Below are 14,713 nucleotides of genomic sequence, written 5' to 3'. Positions count from 1 at the left end.
AGCACTCAGAGCTGGGTGTGGTGGCACACACCTGTAATCCCAGCTGCTGCTCTGGAGGCTGAGGGACAAGGATAGCAAGTTCAAAACCAGCCTTAGCAACTTATCGAGGCTCTGTCTCAAAATAAAAAATTGAAAAAGGGCTGGGAGTATGGCTCAGGGGTTAAATACTCCTTGGTACCAAAAAAAAGAAAAAGAAAAAAAAGCACTCAGTGAAAGGTGTGTTAATGAATTTCTGTATGTAATTCTTTTTTTTTTTTTTTTTGGTTGGTTTGTGAGGACCCAAGCTTCAGAGTTAAGAGGAAAGACCAGGAGAAAAATAAAAACCTGTCTTTGAAAATTTGTGAAAATGAAATATAATATTGAGACCGAATGAAAATTTTCCAGAGAAAGAAACCTGATATCTGATTTTAGGATTAACAATGCCCCAATCTTGAGGTCTTGAATGAAGCAGTATTGCAGTAGACCACATAAAAATGTTTTACAGGAATTTGTATCTTTTTCTTAAAAGGAAAGAATCTAATTTTGTGGTAAAATTTTTTAAAGGTAGGTATAAATTATGTTGTTTGTTCATTGTTTCAAAGTTTGGGAGTGGGAGGATGGTCAGTCTATACCTTTGGAGAAAAATACCTCTGCAGTGATTACGTACAAAACACAATCAAAAGGAGACAATCACAGGAAACACTAATTTTTCATAATGAGTAAACAAACCAACTAACCCTTTCCCTCACTTCCCCCTCACACACAGTCATTCCATCAACAAAGCTTTTAGAGCTCGGGAGAAATGTATGCTTCCTTGAAATGTGGTTCTCATTAAAAGCACTTTCACAGGATGAAGTTAGATGTAAGAAGTCTGAAGTCACTCAGAAATACAGTTATGTCCATTACCCTCCAATTACCAAGGAAGAAAAGTGAACTTAGAAATGTTATGAGTGTTTTCTGCTAATCCTCAGCTATGATTCTGGTAAGAATGTTGGCCTGAAAACTACAACTGCCAAAGGAAGGATGTGGAAGAGGAGGTGGGCAGAAATTTAATTCCTATGTTGTTGACATTCGATCTGACTCTGGGATTCACTTTTCAGGGTCCTGCAAATTCACTGAAGAATATGCAAGCACAATATGTGCCTAAATGATCAGTATACTCCATGGTGAAAAGTATGTGGGTCACTCCCAGAGTTAATTATTTAAAAACTGTTCTGACTGGTGGATCTTTCTGGTTTGTGAGTCTGTTCACAGTCAAGTCAATTGGGCATATTGCCACAGGCATTGAATGAAGAATGTTTAGAGGCAAATCTTGGATGCAATTAGCAGGGCTGGGAAGTGGCAGAAATTCAGTAATGGATAAAGCGGCTCTTTGGGACAGTGGGAGAAAGGGTCAAAGTGCTGTTTTGAAATAGTCTTTGCAATTTTTGTCCCAGTGTCTAAGTTTTGAGGTAGGCAATAGAGACAAAGAAACTTGTAGGTTCGGGAATATACTGATCAAGTTTTAAAAGCCTTGATGGATTATATATTTTTTAGTTGGAACTGCTCTTGGGAAAGCTCTAGATTGGAGTAAGGAAATCTGGATCCTAAGCAAATCATGTAAAAGATAAGATCTTTAGCATCTTCATCTGTAAAACAAAAACAGGGTACCAAAGGCTAGCCAGGAGAGGCAATGTATTGCAAGTTAAATCCTGATTTATAAAACCTACTTTATATTGGAGGGATTCTTCTTGACGTACTATTGAATGGGTAGTTACAGGCTAAAATAAATTTAAAGAATTCAATTTAGAAGATGTTTTCTAATCTAAACTTACAATAACTATACATGAGAATAGCCTATAGAATTTTACTCAATTTAATTATTAAGGTTTTTTATTGATATCCATCATACTTTAATAGTTTGCATAATATTTAATTTTTAAAACTGCTTCAGGTCAACCACATGAATCAGGATTTTTACAGTGAGGCTATTGACAGATACATAAGATTTCATAAAAATCCTAAACACATGTGCACAATTTTGTAGACCCAGACATAGAGAAAGGGTGTCCAAGACTTGATTCACTTTCTCAAAAGCTAAATTAAAGTGGTATGAGTACAAGTCATCTCATTCTGGATGGGAGACAGTAAAGTCCAGGTGTTAAGCTGACATATAAAGGAACTCAAAGAGACCATATGTATTCCACAATGACCCTGACATCCCGTGACCCTCCCCTTCCTGATGCTGCACTGCCTGTGTGTGTCCATAATATTGCAGTAGGAGGGTGGTTACAAAACATTTCTTATTAGATTTTGATATTTGAAGAAACCACTGTCAATTTTTTTTGTTTTCCATGCCAAGTCTCCACGACTCTCACATTTTTATTAAGACAAAATAAACCACGTTATTCGTCCCTTTTTAAATCTACAGCTGGGTCTGGAGGTAAGTTGTATTTTGTTTTTGTTTTTGTCTTTTTAAGATGAATTATGCAGTGATAAGGAAGAAAAGACCAAAGAAAATCATAAATGTTTAATTATTCAAACACACCTTTCCTTGAAGGGCTCAAACAATGACTAGGGAATCATCCAATTTCTGTGCATGCATTTTTAGTTCTGTTTTATATCAAGTGTTTGTGTGGTCACATTATCATTCAAGAGCAGACATTTTCATGGTCTTTCAAATTCTGGTTGAGCAAGAAATAACCCAGTGGGAAGAACGGAGCACTAATTTGAGGAAATAGACAGGAGCCAGAGGCAGTGGTGAGAGCTATGTTGGACTATTGGTAGCCAGAAAATCAAAGAAGTATACATAGATGCTGGTTCCCCTAGGCAAAGCAGGATGCCGGGGATCTTTACCCAAGAGCCTCTGGCATGGAAAACACAAAGCTTCTTTCATAAACTGTATGCTAACTCAGGCTCTGTGCAACCAGCAGAAAAACAATGGGGCATGAAATGCAAGACAAACAGAAGTACTAATTCCACTAGAACTGAAAGTTGATTCTAGACACTGTAAGAATTCTTGGAATTTAACACTTTTGCTCTTTTTTTTTTCATTACAGATGCTGCACAACAAACATGTCATGGTTCGTGTGGGAGGAGGATGGGAGACTTTTGCAGGGTATTTGTTGAAACATGACCCCTGCCGAATGCTGCAGATCTCCCGTGTGGATGGCAAGACATCCCCCATCCAGAGTAAATCTCCAACCCTTAAGGACATGAATCCTGATAATTACTTGGTGGTCTCTGCCAACTATAAGGCTAAGAAGGAGATTAAATGAAACTAATTGGTTATGACAAGGGGACTCTCAGAATGGCCTATATCCACTTCTACAGTGTAGTCAGTTTAGTTCACATGCTCTGAAAACTACTTTGGAAAAAGGCGTAACAGAAAGAAAAAAAATGTCATCATAATGCAAAATGTTCAAAGAGTAGCACTATTTATTTTCAATGCTTCTGTAGAAAATGACCTATTCAAAGAAATTCTAAACTCAGATTTCAATTAGATGAGTTATAGACAAATTATTATTTGTCAATTCGTGAGCGTAGTATTTAGAACACAATATTAGGAACACAATTCTAGCTATAGATGCTCAAGATAAAACTTTCAGGAGAAATTATTTAGGATTTGAAGATAAGTCAACAGAAAGTGCCTGCTGTATGTTATGAGTAAAAGCACCCCAGACATTTTTATAATTGCAGAATTTTTTAAGCTATTTTTTACAAAATAACAATTTGTGTGATAATGTGCTACTAAAAAATATCCAATGACATTATAAATAAGTTCAGAGGACTCAGAACAGTAATACTTTACTGGAAAGGCCAAGTCAGAAAAGTTTACATTCACTTGGAAGATTGCCTTAAAGTTTATCTCTTATTTTTGACCAAATATCTGGGGTACTTTTGGAAGTCTTCAAGACACCCCCTTAGCGAATAGTTTATGATTTCACACACACATAAGCATACATCTGTGTTTAGCATGACTTAGTGTAACTCACACACACAAGCTGACATACATTTATATTTTGATGAGTGAATTGTACGAATATTCATTACTTCATGTTATTTTAAAGCATTTTCTTAATTAAACTATATCTAAATCCTACATTGCTATGCTGTCTAGTAAATTCACTGTAGCTAATGATATTACAGACTTATGTATACCCTCATATACCTGGACAGGGCTGTTTTGTACCAATAAACAGCAAAGTATTGTCCTCACTGATTGAAAAAATTAAAAACATAAATTTTTAAAATGTTACTTGTTTCTCTATCAATGCTTCAATCTGAAATAAAGTTCATCTTCAAATGGCTTATTTCCCTGAGAGTTTTTAGGCGAGTCAAATAATCTCACTTATCCTTCTCTCTTCACATCTTTTCTTGATCATAGGTTCGAAAGTTTAACTTTTAAGGACCTGGATGAGTAAAGTCCACCTGGATAAGCCTCCAAAAAGGTCACTAACTTGATCACATTTACAAAATCTCCTTTGGTATAGAAAATTATATATTTATGCATCCTTAGAATTAGGGCAGAAACATATTTTGGGGAAGAGGAGGATTATTAGTCCTATACCACATCTAAAATCATCTTTTACATATTGTTAAGAAAATGGTTACAGCATGGGGTCCAGCTCCTAACTAATCAGTACTGAAAAGGGATGTGGGGAGATGAGACTGTGTTCAGAAGAGAATGAAGAAATGTAAATGGCTCTTGCTGACTCCTGAGTGAAGACTGGCCAGGCAGTGGACTGAACTGAGCTAGTATCATCTTATTCTCAGCTAGAAGTAAGATCCAGGAGAGTGTGATGGAGAAGATGAGTCCTATCCATGTAAATAAAGGACTCCAAACCAATATAATCTAGAAACCTGAATGATAATAACAGAGGGGAAATATCCAAAAAATGAAGTTCAGGTAAATAAACAGTGAAAAGAACACAGCCAGAAATGAGTCCAGCACAAGGAGCAGATTGAGCTGGTTCTGGAGCTATTCTGTGAACCACTTTTACTGTATTATTTCTCCTACTGTGGGATGGAGAAATCCTGTACAGTCCCTAGACTGAATCATCCACACCCGAAGAATAACTTCAGAAACTCTCAAAGTGTTCAGTTTGGACTGTTTGGAAATTAGTACGGGAACTGTTAAATGTCTTGCCTACAGATTTTTTGTAATAGCCTGAAGGATAGATGGAAGGTGAATGGACAGAAACCTCTCACCATCAATGCAGCTCAAAGGAAAGAACTTAATAAAAATTAAGATGCAATGCCCACTTCATGAAGTGGTGGGCACTGTGTCACTGAAAAGACAATTGCAGTGTTCTGCCCTTAAAATATGAAGGGCATTAAATTGAAACTCAGCATAAGCTAAGTACGGTCTTACAAAGATAGCCACTGAAGTTCAGGATATAACAAAGATATCACATCCATATCAAGGAATTTATGCATATTTAGTTCTTAAACCAGAGCAGTCCTATTTTGAGGCAATATTTGTAAAAGGAGGCACACCCAGAAGAGGGAGAATAGTATAATAAAAAGCCACATCCTATGGGAAATTTAAAATGTTTCAATTGTTGGAACAAAAAAACCACAGTTGTTGGAACAACAATTATTGGAACACAGATGATTCAAAATAAAAAAGTTTGATATACACACAAGTGCTTTGTGTCAGTGCTATTTAGAAAATCAAAGGAAAGGGCCTCATTACCATACATGAACCAGCTTAGAGCATATACATCATTTAAAGCTTGCCTGGAGATGTTAAAAAAATATGCCTTAATTCTCAAGTTAGATAGGCAAACATATCTATCTGCATTTTGCTGATCTATTTATGCAAAAATTACTTTTCAAAACTCACAAGATACACTTTTATTTTCTAAGGACAGAACATAATTATCAGTGAAAAATAAACAAGTCAAACTTTTGGAAAAAGAAAAATTCACAGCTTATATCAATTCTCCTAGGATACCCAAGATGATAGGCCCTCTACTATACCATAATTTCTCTTAAAAAACTAGGCTAATAACATCATTTCTCCCTTACAGTATAAACTAAGAAGCATGCCCATGTATAAATTTAGAGATTTTATGAACAATCATTAGCTTGCTTGCTGTTGATAAACCCAAATAAACGAAAGTGTCTCTAACCACCAACACATGTTCTAATTATTTAAGATGTATTAAAGATAGGACTTTGGGTAAACAGAGATGGTCAAAGCCAGATTTTATATTAAAAATGTATATTTATATACTCCAAAGGCAATACAGAATTTATAACAAAACCATGTGGTAAAACTGTTAAATCACATTCTGAATATGATTGGTCAAACAACAGAATCACATACTGATGTTTTAAAAACATGCAATGTGTCATAAAGGAGCTGTGTAATAACAGAGTTTTTTTATTAGCCATATTAATAGTTCAATGAATCAAATTAAGATTTGGTTTAAACATTTTACATAACATGATAGCAACATATGTGCATCTTACTGCTCCAGTTTTTAGTATTCTGGACAGGGACTTTGAATGGCATATTAATCATTATAATGTTATTTAGGTGATAAATTAGAGAAAATTCCCTCCTATTTATGGTTTTCACAGGAACTGATCCATAACTTTATGAGGAAAATGTATTGTATTTTAAAAGTCACTTACTAGTTTCTTATCAAGCATCTATCTTCCCCTTTTGTCTTCATCTTCCTAACAATATTCTTAATATCTGAGTATCACCATTTTGTCCCTGTAATGCTTGTGTTTTGAGGAAAGTGGGCCACACCATGGAGGCAGGTCATGATGGACAGGAATAGCATATACTGTTTTCCCCAGAAGCAATACAGCAACACCTTCCTCTTTCTCACATAACATCTATTGTGATAAAACTGCTGTTAGAAATACAGTGCTGTCCCCTGAAGTAATCATTTGTTTGTACACCAAGCTCTACTTCTTCAAGACACAGTGAAGGGAGGAGGAAGGCTTTGCACAGGTCAAGGTTCATATACTTTAGTTCTGTATCCATTCAGCTATTAATGATCCTTTTTCTGTTTGTGTGGAGAAATTAATCATATAAAGTCAAAAATTGGGTTTCTAAAATAAAATTCAATGATTTCACTATCCTTGGGCTGGGATGTGGCTCAAGCAGTAACGCGCTCGCCTGGCATGCGTGGGGTGCTGGGTTCGATCCTCAGCACCACATAAAATAAAGATGTTGTGTCCACCGAAAACTGAAAAATATATATTAAAAAACTCTCTCTCTCCTCTCTCTCTTTAAAAAAATAAAAAAGTAACATGTACAATTGCATTGCAATACAATAGAAGCCTGTAGGAGGGATGAGTGAAATAGTGGCTCAGTTTTCCTTCTGTAAATCAAGAGGGGTGGTCTATTTAATTTGTAGCCTCTATTGGCAATTAGGATCTAGATATTCTAATTTAGGGCTCAGATAATCTGACCCTGCCATTTAGAAGAGTCAGCATCCATGATGGTTAATAGTAATTCTTCTATTTTAGCTTATTATGTATCAAAAAGAAAAATAAAATACTATTAAACTTAAGCTCTTAATGAATAAAAATCAAAAATTTTACATCTATGCTTCATATAGAATTACCTAATATTTTTATGTTTGAAGTAGAATTTTTTAAATACTGTACGTACATGTTGCTCTTTCTTACATTCATACTTGCCTTGGCAATTTTACAACTGTATGAATCTTTAAATATTCTTTAATAAATACAAAAGAATAAAAATGCTTATGAACAAATACATTCTCTCTCATAATTCATCCAGATTCTTTAGCTCATTAATTTCTACATAGAGTTTTAAAGAGCTGAGTCTGACATTACACAATAGTACATCACTGCCCTCTGATGGTACGACTAATATATAATTTTAAATTCAGCAAAGAAAGCCTTTATTATAATGTAAAATGATCTGTAAATTTTATAAGCTATAGAAATATAAAATAAATAGAGATTCAACATTTACCTATAAATATTCATTACTAAGTTATAAAAATGTATAGCATTCTTCACATAAGCCCTTCAAACGAATTCTCAAGATGTTCCCTGATGATCATTTTAAAGGCACTAAGTCCACAAGTTTGAGCAAAAGATTTCAAATGTAGTAAAATAAAAACAGATATAAGGTCATGCAGCACAACTATAAGCAGGTAGGTCATTTTATAAAGGAAGGAACTATAATTGCAAGTTTTAATATTAGAGGTATATGCAGGAGTTTTACATGTAACGTATATATGCTATTTAAATCTGTACACATATTTTTGTGATTCTGGAAATTGAACTCTGTGCCTCACACAGGTAGGCAAGTACTCTTTCCCCTGTGCTACACCCCAGCCTTAGATCCATATTTTAACTATGAAAAAATAAATCACTTCTATAGAAGAGCAAACATAGGAAAATAAGAATTTAATGAAAGGTCTCACTAATTCCTAAGCTTGAAAATCAAGTTTTTCCAATACCTTTAGGACGGACTTAGCACTGCACTTGAGTGCACTAATATTACAAAGTTTGACTCTTCTTGTATTCAAAGAGAAGAAATTAAATTAAGGAATTCCATTTGATTGCAGATGTTGAACAACTACTGGTAGTAGACTCTCCCATTCATGTCATGCTTTATGAAACTGTCCACTAGAAAAGACAAAAATAGAGAAAAGTAATTTTTTACTTAAAACCAGGTCACAAAATTTTAATTAAAATATGTAAAAATAATAATATGGGACATAGAAATGCAAAATGATTTTTGAAATTCTTTTTAATTATTTTATTTATTTATTTTTATGTGGTACTAAGGATTGAACCCAGTGTCTCACACATGCTAGGCAAGTGCTCTACTACTGAGCTGCAACATGATTTTTATGATTAACAACTAATAATTAAACTTTGCATATGGTCAAAAGTCTGAGATAACATGATGGTTTAAAAGCATAAAAAGACAAAATATCTAAGCAAATCAATGGGTACCTGCAGTACAATTACCAAGAGATTTGAGGATTAAGATAGAAACTCTCTCTACCTTGTATTTTCTCTTCTTTTATCCCTGAGCTTCCAAAATAATTTTTTGAATGCCATGCTCTGGATGTGCTGTAGGAACATGCCCATTAAAGCCAGTGTGTTAGGGGCAGAAATGATTATCCGGAGGGAAAAGAACCCAAAGTAGGCAGCAAGAGTGGTTTCTGAGAGTAAGTCACTCTTTTTGAGAAAAATATCTCTGCCACTGTCTAGCTTGATGGCCCCAAGAATCATTTTTATTCAGTAAGAAAGATTTCTTATAAGAGCAGCAATGAACTTCTATATTTCCCCTCCCTACTTTTCCTTGTTATGGGTTAGCATCAGAGAGAACATTCAACCTTTGGTTTTTGGGGACTGGCTTATTTCATTTAGCATGATATTCTCCAGTTCCATCCATCTACTGGCAAATGCCATAATTTCACTCTTTATAGATGAGTAATATTCTATCGTTTTAGTTATTCAGAATTTACTGGAATGTTTAAAAATAAATAGATAATTATTAAAATTCTTCCCTTTAAAACAATGTTCAAGACCCTATGGTGATGAAGTAATCACAATAGAAACTTGGGTCAAAGGTCACCTGAATGGAAATCTGCCTCTAGAATTGAAGGACTTGGTCTAATCCAGTTCTGCAAAGATGTGAGTGATGCAGAGACTGTACCAGCTTTGGGAACTTTCTCTGTTGACAGAATGTGGCTAATAATTTTTACCTAGAGCTCCTATAAAAGATGCCAGATTGAATTCTAAGATAATATTTTGCTGATTTTTATCCCAAGGAAACATCACCGTGGCAACTTGCATTGTAATAGATGAACAGTAGTAGGTTAAATTGAATACTTTTAAAGCAAATTCTTCTTGGTCCTGTAGAAGAGCCAAACATTTATTTACCTGTTCCTGAAATTACACATGCTTACTAAATAGGATGGATAAAGAGGCTAGAGACTTTGCTATAGTGTCATTTTGAAAAATCACTAATAAATACTTTTTGCATTGTGTTAAAAAAAAGCAGCACACACACACACACACACACACAAAACAAAGAACACTAAATTTAAAACTGGAGATGTTTTCTACTTAAAACACTTTGAAGGGGACCAACAGTAATCTAATATAATCTATATACTTCAGAGTATGAAATTTTGGGTTTAATTAAATAAGTCCCTTTCTTTCTTACAGTTTAAAAAGCAGATGTTAAATTTACTAGGTTAGAACATGTAAAATAAGGATCTTCTTAATTCAGACTATATGTAGATTAAAGTATCCTTTTCTTATAACAGTCTATGTGAATTTAACTAAGTATCTCTACTTCAATGGAACAGAGGATCTCAACATTATTTCCAGTTCTAAAATTTACCATTCATATTTTTATTTGTTTTTGATAACCTTACATTGAATTACACCTAGTAATATAGCTCTTTATCTCAACAGAATATTGAAATTGATTCTAATGAAGTTTTGACCTTGTCATCTCCCAACTCTGCACTAGATTTATTTTGCTTTTATAAAGATATAAAAATAACAGCGCAATGATCACGTTATATATCTTAACATTAAAATCAATTTTTATACATTGTTAAAAATTCATGATAAAGAAAGAAAAAAAATGTAATTTCATTAATTGAAACTAAATGGAGTAACTTACAATGCTAAAATAACAAAGATATAACTCTTATTTCTACATGATATTCCTGAGCTACAATCAATTCTGCCCTAACGATGCCCCCCTCAAGTACATGTCCCTCAATTTAGGGGTATACAGTTATGTAGAGTGGAGGGAGGTGGTGTCTAGGAAGAGTGTAGTTTTAGAGCAAAACCAAAATTGAATTGCAAAGAAAATGAAAAGACCTAAAAACCACTCATAAATCACTGATAAATTAAATATAAATGAAATTGAGGATATTGTCCCTTTTACAAATAAACTTATTTTAGAAAAGTACTTCTTTAAAAGCAAACCAAGAATAAATCTTAATATATGAATCATTATCCTGAGTTATAACATATAAGATAAAACTTTTCCAATGCTTCTACACAGTAAAGACTCCAGAATTCAGGAAGCTTGAATAATTTCTCCACAGTTATATACCCTGTATCTATCTCCCTTTGCAAAAGGTACATTAGGAGGAATGTGTGCAGAGCTCACACCTGTACACCCTGTGGTCAGAATTAACACTTACATAACTATGACAATGAGTGGCAATGGGAAGATCAACAATCCCAAATCATAGAGTAAAAAAATTTAGACTACAAAACAGAATTTAATGATTGATGTGTAAATGGAGATTACAAATACTGTCTGTCAAAATGGCAGTGAATTTGGATTTTTACATTGTTCTTCATACTTTTCTATGTTGCCTGAATTTTTGACACATTTAAGTTTATAGTAAGTAAATGTATTAAAATATAGTAATATGAAAAGTGTACTATTTTCTCTTTAGAACAAAAAAACAGTAATCTATCCTAATGAATGTTAAAATAAATTGACATTTCTTTCAACACATACCTACTTTTAAATTACTTCAATTTTTTCTCATAATGCATTTTCAGAGGAAATTATTGAATAGATTGCTACTTAAGTTTTGTAAAATACCAGTTAAATTAAGTCTTAAGTAAACTTTAATACTTACTCTAAGTCCTCCTGCTGGTGGGGGCCCAGATGTGGCGATTTGTTTTTCTATTTTTTCCTTTTTCTTTCTCTTTTCTTCCACAGACTGGACATCCAAAATTCCCCGAGATGCAGCCTGTAAGTAATTTAAAAAGAGGTATAAAAAAATGTTGGTATCTGCTGTCTAAAAGGTGTGTGTGTGTGTGTGTGTGTGTGTGTGTGTGTGTGTGTGTTTGTTTTTAGGTTTTTCTTTGGGGCTAGAAAGTTGGTTTATTTTGGTAACAAAGAACATTTGTACAACAGCCTTATGTAAAATGCACTGCTATTTCTTCATTGAATATTTTGCAACCATACACAATTTTCCCCTAAACTTGCTTCATATTTGTTACTGTTTTATAAAACATGGCTATTTTGTCCCAAGGAGGAATATTATTATAAGAGCATCTAAACTTGCAGAAAACATCTGTAGGCTAATCCTCATATATTAAATGATGTAAACATATCAATGTAACTGAGAAATAAAGAAATCATATTTTAAGTGATTATCTTTAGACTCATATTTTTAGGATATTGGACACCACTTATATTACAGAATACTACCACTAATAATAAACATCTATAAAAAGTGAAATACAAAATTATGTAAGTAGGCATAATTTTAGTTTTAATTTTACCTCCTTTTGTCTTCTCTCTGCAGCCTCTGCAAGCTTTGCTCTTTTCTCTGCCTAAAGAAAATATGTAAAAATTAAAAAAAAAAACTCAAAACCAAACATTATTACATACAAATTTTATGACTATGTTATAAGTAGTATAATTACAAAAACATTCAGTACTGACCCGAAACATTTCACAATTAGTGCTATTTTTCAAACTAGGAATGGTTTGTATCTGTAGCCCTAGCTACTTAGGAGGCTGAGACAGGAGGATTCCTTGAATTCAGGAGTTTAGGACAAGCTTGGGAAACATAGGGAGACCTTGTCCCTCCCAGCCAAAACAAAACAACAAAAATACCAATATTAGAAAATTTATAAAATATTCAACTTTCTGAATTTCATATTCCAAATCAAAACACCTTCAAATTAGGGCATGATAAAATAAGCAGTATGTACTATATAATAATGTTATTTTCTTTTTGAAAAAAGGGCTTGTAAACAGGGCAATAATAAAACAAGTAGTATTAAAATTACAAGGAGGCAGATACACAGTTTTGAGCTGCCAGTTAAAAAGGGAGAATGGAATAGGCAGGTGTTTTCAGGAAAGATTCCTGAATGAAATAGACTAATACTGTGTTGGATAAGAACAAGAAGTAAATTTATGAGTGATAATGTTCCAAGCTGGAAAACAGTGAATATTATTTTTTCTATACCATGTATTATTTAGTTGTAAAATATTTAAATATATAAGTCAATAAATAGCATTCTCTTGGGGAATGGTATTAATAATTTGTCTTCCATGCCATGATGTATTTATTCATCCATTGGACAAATCATTGAGTACCACCATTGCCTTATGAACCTTTCTAGGTGCTGGGAATACAGCAGTGAAAACACAGATGAACATAAATTGCAATGAGGGCACAGAAAGGAATGTAATCAAGTAAATAAATGTCAGAGTTCAGTGCATGTTTGGGGAAAACATCAATGGCATTGTGAATAAATGAGGAAAGGAGGTGCAGGCGGTATGGTGGGGAATACATTTACTTATCTCAGGAAAAACTTCACCTATATAGTGACAGCCAACAGTGAGTGGTTATCAAGGGAAGAGGGTACAACCCAGGGATGGGGGTGGGTGGGTGCAGGGCTTAACAAATGCTGACAGAGTGGCATTTTTATCAAGAGCAAGATAAACAAAATTAACCTCATTTAAAAGCAAAAGCAGCAACTAAGACAAGTTGATATTTCATACATCACATGATCTTTCAGTACCTATAACCTAATGGATGAACAACTAAAATATTTCATTTTTTCAACTCATTTTTAGCTACACCGAAGGAATGAGAGGAATTTAGGAGTTTTTTGTTGTTGTTGTTGCTTTTGTTGTTGTTGTTGTTTTGTTATTAATTCCCTATAAGAAAGACTAATGTAAATATACTGTTAACAATAAAAAGCTACAAGTACAAATGTATTCTACTACATATTCCCTCCTGAAATTTGAATTTTAGATAAACGACAACTATTTTTATATAGATATATACCAAATATTGCATGGAATAAATCTATATTAAAATGTATTCTTTGTTTATCTTAAATTCAGATTACCTGGGCGTCCAGTATTTTTGTTAAATATGGCACTCTTACACATTGTACACGCTATTCTACACACAATATTTTTAAAAGGAAGATTTTTTTTTCAAATGAAATAAACACTAAAAGGAAATCATTGATGAATAAAATCTCCAAAAAAGAGCACCTTCTTTAAAGAGATCGTATAGACGCATGAAAAGACACATCTCTTAGTACAGTGAGGCACTTCACGGAGGTAATTTTCTTTTTGCACCCTAACTTCATCCACTGCACCTCCAAGACCAGTCCATACACAGCACCTCCTGTGTATGTATGCCACTGTCCAACAAACTCAATTTTGCCAGTCGGCCAAAGGCAAAAACTGGAGAGGGCAACAAGGAGGTGGAAGCCTTGACCTCCCCGGTAAGGTCCCAAGGGTCCTTGGTAGAGGTTCACGCTTCCCTGTCACCCAGGTCCCCAGCGACCAGCTCCCAGCCAGTAAGTACAACCGCCTCCGGGCTGCACGTAGCTCAGGCCGCCTGCGCGCCCCAGAAAACAGGTGCGCGAGGCGCAGCGCTACTCACCGGGTCGGGCGTGGGAGGAGCGGAGTCCCCCGGGCACGGAAAACACAGCCCCATCCAGACACCTAGGGGGTCCGAGACCCCGCCCGCCCCAGAACAGGCGGCGCTAAATGCGCGATCCGACACCGGTCCCAGGCCTTCCGCGCTTGCCCCGCCCCCACCCTGGCCCCAGTGGCTTCTCTCGGCTCCACCCCCTGCGGCAACGCCCCACCCCCACCCCACGGCTCCTCCAGTCCAGTCCCTCCGCCCCCGCTCGGCCACGCCTATCCGCGGCAACGCCCCCACTATCTCCTTACCTGGTCCCGCCCCTGCGGCTCGGCTCCGCCCCTAGAGGCCAA

At 35.0% G+C, this 14,713-nt stretch overlaps 2 protein-coding genes across 9 annotated transcripts in view; one reads left to right on the top strand and one right to left on the bottom strand.

The window, feature by feature from the left end:
- The window catches only part of Gas2 (growth arrest specific 2), a 124,421-nt gene extending 120,150 nt beyond the window's left edge, over positions 1 to 4,271 (top strand). For all 7 annotated transcript variants that reach the window (XM_046438081.2, XM_046438077.2, XM_046438082.2 and 4 more), the window contains one exon: positions 3,018 to 4,271. In XM_046438081.2, the coding sequence (XP_046294037.1) occupies positions 3,018 to 3,236 (219 nt within the window). In that variant the 3' untranslated portion in view covers positions 3,237 to 4,271. The remainder of the gene's footprint in view (positions 1 to 3,017) is intronic.
- Positions 1 to 14,526, bottom strand: part of Svip (small VCP interacting protein) — a 66,601-nt gene extending 52,075 nt beyond the window's left edge. Inside the window, exons 1-4 of one of the 2 annotated variants that reach the window (XM_046438087.2) lie at positions 14,379 to 14,526; positions 12,247 to 12,297; positions 11,595 to 11,708; positions 8,330 to 8,589 (exon numbers count right to left, since the gene is read on the bottom strand). In XM_046438087.2, coding sequence (XP_046294043.1) covers positions 8,575 to 8,589; positions 11,595 to 11,708; positions 12,247 to 12,297; positions 14,379 to 14,432 — 234 coding nt within the window. In that variant the 5' untranslated portion in view covers positions 14,433 to 14,526 and the 3' untranslated portion in view covers positions 8,330 to 8,574. Of the gene's footprint in view, positions 1 to 8,329; positions 8,590 to 11,594; positions 11,709 to 12,246; positions 12,298 to 14,378 lie in introns of those variants that run through there. The other variant, XM_046438086.2, reaches the window with a different exon arrangement.
- Positions 14,527 to 14,713: the final 187 nt, after the last annotated feature.

This window comes from Marmota monax, unplaced genomic scaffold (assembly GCF_021218885.2).
Source record: "Marmota monax isolate L192 unplaced genomic scaffold, Marmota_monax_Labrador192_F-V1.1 WCK01_AAM20220418_F8-fsc00061, whole genome shotgun sequence".
NCBI classification, from domain to species: domain Eukaryota; kingdom Metazoa; phylum Chordata; class Mammalia; order Rodentia; family Sciuridae; genus Marmota; species Marmota monax.
Note: the sequence above shows the minus strand (reverse complement) of the source record. Positions and strands in the feature narration are given on the sequence as shown.